Below are 5,422 nucleotides of genomic sequence, written 5' to 3'. Positions count from 1 at the left end.
CCCCATATCTATGCAATGCCTTAAGGTATTTACTTGAAACTTAGTGTATATATGTACTATACCAAATAAAAAATTCTCCAAAGAGAGTTTTTGGGTCATGAGGTCAAAGGTCAAGTGAAAATGTTAAGATATCACTTTTTTCCTCCATATTTTGCAAATGGTTCAAGTTATCTTCATGGAACTTGTATATATACATGTACTGACTGGCAGTGATTATCTAGGAAATTTTGGGTCATTGGTCAAAGATCAAAGTCATCTCCTCAAATTTTCACGATTTCCTCCACATTTATGCAATGCCTTCTGGAATTTTCTTGAAACTGGATACATAATATACATGTATTACCCCATGCATGGCTAAGAAATCATGCATCCAGAATTTTTTTCATGCATCCAGCAAATACTGGATGCATGATTTTCGGGTCCTCATCGATAGCAAGCCAAATGGAAATGCATCCAGTAGATTTGCCATCGGGTATAGTATGACAGAAAAATAGATTTTTGGCAAGAATATAATATAATACAGATGATGCACATGTCTTTTTGTGCGTCAGTCAGAATAGTTTGCAGGCAGTAACTATGGAAGTTTGGATAAACCCTACCAGGTGAAGCTGAGTGGGTTACCTTATGCACACAATTCCTTTAACAAAGGAGCATTTTTTTTTCAGATGCAGTCACTGTGAAGGCATCCAAGACCATCATGCATGGGGATCAAATTGCTTTGGGTTTGCTTATTTTCTAATCTACATTTTCAAAGTATTTTGGGAAGATCTTACTAAATAGAGAATAGAGATATGTGAAGCTTTCGTAAACAAAAAAAAAAAAAAAAAAGACAGAAAGAAGTATGCAGAATGTACAGTTGAAAGGTTTGGAGGTACCAAAGTTATTAGCTGACATCACTGCATTTGGATCTGACACCTTTGATCTCCCCTTTTTTTCTGTGAACATCAAGAAACTGATGATCAGTCTCCCGAGATGAATGGAGTCCATGTAGAATGTGGGAATACCATGCAGACTGGAACATCGCAGCTATCAGAAGCTCAGGGAACACCACAACCACTTATGAATGATAACAACATAACATCAAATAGGTCAGTAAATATTTACTGAAATTAAAAGCAAATTTGATTCTTTTAAAAAAAAATGTTAAAAAATCTCATGACCATAGAAACACATTTTTTTTTGAATGGCTATAGGACAGTTTGCAATCAAACCAAAGAACTATTTTTATCCCCCTCTCTCTCCTTTTTGAAAATGTGAAGGAGAACTATATGCTGTAACATTTTCATTCCTGTTTTACAGTATCAAATGATTTTTGCTCCAAATTTTATCGTGTGATGGCAAGATGGTAGAAATTATTATAAAACTCATAAAATTGAAATGACGGGGATGAAAGGTTGCCAAAATTTAGTTAAAACATTTTCCAGCTGTAACATCTGCTTGGTGAGCTGAATAGAATTCTTGCTTGTATGTGTCCTTCATGGGTCCCCCTCCCCTTCACTCATGCACTCCCCCTCTATCCCTTCCTTTCCTTAGTCCTGGCACAATGCCAGAATGTGCAAGAAATGAGAAGGATCTTGGAATACCACTAAGAGCAGGTATGTGATGTTATTGGATACAATTTTTTTTTTTACTCAGTGTTGGCTAATGATCGGTATGAAATAAAGACTATATTACATATTACATTCATGACAGACCCTAATGTAGAACATAGGCAGTAACTGCAGCTGTGGCAAGATCAACGTGAAGTCCTGAAGGATAGTACAATTTTATAACTACTAGTCTTCAAGTCAACTTGGACCACTGGCATATGAATTCAGTAAACTCCCATTATCTTGTTTTCAAAATTTGTAGTGATCAATATCTTAACTCTGTGAAACAAAAGAAATCAATCAATAAATAAAAAGCCACCATAATGCCAACTTAAAAAATCATAAATGTATGAAATCATTGAAACTCAAGAGTGATTAAGTTAGTGGTATTTTTTTATGTCTGCACCACGAGGGAGGCATTAAGTTTTCATCTTGGCCCCCCATCCATCCATATTTCCTTCTTTCCGTTCGTTATCTTTTCAGCGGGTCCCTCATTTTTCAATGCATTCTGTATATATTTATTTTACTTTGATCACTTCAGTTCTCATGACAATGTATAATTACTATAAGGTTCCACAATTATTGTATATACTCTTTTCATTACACATAGTTTTTCGTACCTTGTTCTCTGTTACCAAAGAAAGTAATACGTATGTATATGTTCTTGTTGAAAAATGAAATAAAATTTGAATTGAATTGAATTGGATAAATTTTGTGGTAAGCGTATCTTGAAGGTCAAATGAAAGGTCAAAGTCATGGTCAAATTCTTAAAATTTCACTATTTCCCCCATATCTATGCAAAACTGGAAAACAAGGAATGTTTGCATGCATCTTAATTTAGCGAATTTAATGAGAGCCAAGATTCGAGAAATTAAAATGCACACAAAAGTTCTTGTCTACACCCTGTGCATTGCATGCCAGTGACAGTTTGTGAAAATTTCATGCTGCAAAAATATCTTGAAGGCTTGAAGTCTTGAAGGCATTTTTACCCCTGATCAACTAGACATGTGTATGTGAGTACTGATAGTTATTTCTCAAATCTGTACATTCGTATTGTCTTCTTGAGCAGAATGTCAGTACAGGAACGATTCGGAGATGGAAACTTCTGAAGCAATAGGTGCCACACTCCATGCTGGCTCTTCTGTCCACCCACCTAGTGATGCTCGCCAGCCTAGACAACCGGACTTGGTACTTACTGACATACAATTGATGGAGCTTGCCAAGGGCCTTGGGGAGCACTGGGAGACCCTCGGTCTCTACCTAGGCCTCACCAAGGCAAATATCTTTCAGTGCAAGGCAAACTATCGTGATAGGGTATTAAACCAAACATTTGAAATGTTACACATGTGGAAATGCAAAAATGGCAGAGCGGCGACAACCTCATCACTCTTGAGAGCATGCAAGCAAATTGACTGGCTGGGTGAAGATGTGTATGAGTTTCTGTATGCCTTGTAGGTTGAGAATTATTTGAAAATAAAAGAAATAATTCCTCAAGCATCTCGAAGTTCTGCTCAGCAGTCAACATCAATGAAGGTGTTATTTGAGGACAATGTTGTTACTAGTAATTTTGAAAAATAGGTCATACCCTCTGAAGGGTCATTTATACATCACCAAATCATGATGCATAATCAACATTGAATCATGTTGGTTTTTAAGAAATGTGTAAGTCTCTCCATTGTGTGCAATTACAAAGAGTCAATTTTTAAGATTGTGAGGCCTGCCATAAGAAAGTATGGATAAGATATGGCATTACCAATGCACAGCAAACAATGAAAAAAAAAAAGTGTCATGTTAGATCTTCAGTTTATTTAACATAATGTATGCAAATTTTATACACTCCTCAATTTTGCATTAACATGTATTATTATTTTTTATTTCAGGAGCTTTTGTTTATTTTTGTGTACATCTTTTGAATTTTGTTACCAGTTCTTAACTCTTTATTTGCCATGGTGGAAACCCCTTGTGTACCACGATATTCTGAGACACGAAGGTAGTCATGCTTTGAGAAAGAATTCTGTGTTTCCAATCTATATAACTTCTACAAATTTCTGTTAACCCTAAAAAGACTGGGCTATTTTGGTAGCTCAAAAGACTGGGGGGGGCCTAAAGGGCCCCCCCTTAAGATCTCGGCCGTGGATCGCGTGATAGCCGCGGAAATTTGCACAATGGTAGTGTGCTATGTAATCTACAAGATTGTATATTTAAATTGTACCAAATAGTCTTCTTTTATTTTATTTTGATTAATTATGCTAATTTATGCAAGAAATCAGTCTCTTTGATCTAAATCAGTAAATAAAGCTCCAAAAGTGCTCATTTTTGGTCAAATTATTCTTTGTGGCATTCTTAGCAAATGTACTTGAAAAAAAATTTGGTATCAAAATTAATTTCTTATTTATTTTATAGTATTATGAATTTCTTATGTATTTCTTTGTTTTTTCGACCTTTTGTTTTTGTTGTTTTTTTAACAAAATTTGTGGCAGACACTCTTTGAAGCATAATACTCCTAAAACAAATTAATTTTAGCCATTGAGAGTAAAAATAAGCATATTTATATGAACCATGTGAAAAAACTCAATTTGCATTGACTTTGTACACAAAATCACATTTTTGAGCCATTTTCGGCCTCACGTGCATGTACAAAAAGTTATGTAACTTCAGAACCGTACCCCCGGGCGTCACAAATTTGGTGTCAAAATGTGCGGGAAACTAGAAAGAAAAAAGTCATAGAGCATCGCGGCGAGAGCATTGCGTGTTGCAGAGTAATCGCGCGAAATGTCGAGGGGGGGGGCCTTTTAGGCCCCCCCCCCCCAGTCTTTTTAGGGTTAAGCTGGACATAATAGTGAGCAAAGTTGAAGAGGAATGCCAAGCTTGCTTTGCTTTGATATAAATTGTATGACAAATCTATTTCTATTTATTTTTTTTTTAATGACCAGTTGCTACATCACTGTAAAGGCATGACTTTTGCACATGAAACCATGAGAGAAACTTAGAATTTACATGCAAATTTAGTGGGGGACACCACTTGATAGTCAATCACCACATATACAAATTTCAGCTCACTCGCACGTATTTTTTATTTGGAGTAGTCTTTCAAGTCCTCAGTTTGTTGATATAAATCGTTCATGGGTGTATGCAAGGGGGGGTCGGGAGGGTCGTACGACCCTCCCAAATTTTCAAAAGGTCCACTTTTTGTAAAAGACATAATTTGTTTTTTGAGGGCTTTTTACTCTATATAGGCCTACAACAGGGAAAAAAAGTGACCGGTGTTCCAGCAAATTGTCAAAAACCTCGTAAATTTCGTAACTTAGTTTTAATATGCCATCATTTACCTTATTTCTAAGCCGCACTGCCAGCCCAAAAAGTCAACTTTTGTATGCACCAAATGGCCCCATTTTAAGATATAAAATTCAAAAACTCCCTACTGTGGGAGGGGGGACACCCCCCTCCCCCCGCTCAGTCGCTCCGCTCCCTCGCAAAGGTAAAGGTCCAAAAATTTTGATTACGACCCCCCCAGAAAAAATCCTGGATACACCCCTGTCGTTATCTATAAGGCTGTCACTATTTATATCTTGATTAGAATTGAAAGATTTAATAGGCAAAAAATGACAAGAATTCCATGTTTTGTAAGCTGAAATACAAAAATTTTCGGCTTGCTCGCTGCGCTCGCTTGCCAGAATTTATCACACACAAAAAAAGAAGAAGATATGAACAAAACATGATGATGACGCGGTAATACATGTATACAAATTTCGGCTCACTCGTGCGTATTTATTTGGAGTAGTTTTTCAAGTCCTCAGTTTGTTGGTATAAATCGTTATCTATAAGGCCGTCAC

At 36.4% G+C, this 5,422-nt stretch overlaps 1 protein-coding gene across 1 annotated transcript; it reads left to right on the top strand.

The window, feature by feature from the left end:
- The first annotated feature begins 972 nt into the window (after positions 1–972).
- Positions 973–3,044, top strand: LOC140238881 (uncharacterized). The gene is made up of 3 exons (XM_072318781.1): positions 973–1,088; positions 1,534–1,595; positions 2,659–3,044. Exons 1-3 carry the CDS (start codon positions 973–975, stop codon positions 3,042–3,044), a joined length of 564 nt encoding a protein of 187 aa, XP_072174882.1.
- Positions 3,045–5,422: the final 2,378 nt, after the last annotated feature.

The sequence above is a fragment of the Diadema setosum genome, chromosome 2 (genome assembly GCF_964275005.1).
Source record: "Diadema setosum chromosome 2, eeDiaSeto1, whole genome shotgun sequence".
Taxonomy (NCBI): domain Eukaryota; kingdom Metazoa; phylum Echinodermata; class Echinoidea; order Diadematoida; family Diadematidae; genus Diadema; species Diadema setosum.
Note: the sequence above shows the minus strand (reverse complement) of the source record. Positions and strands in the feature narration are given on the sequence as shown.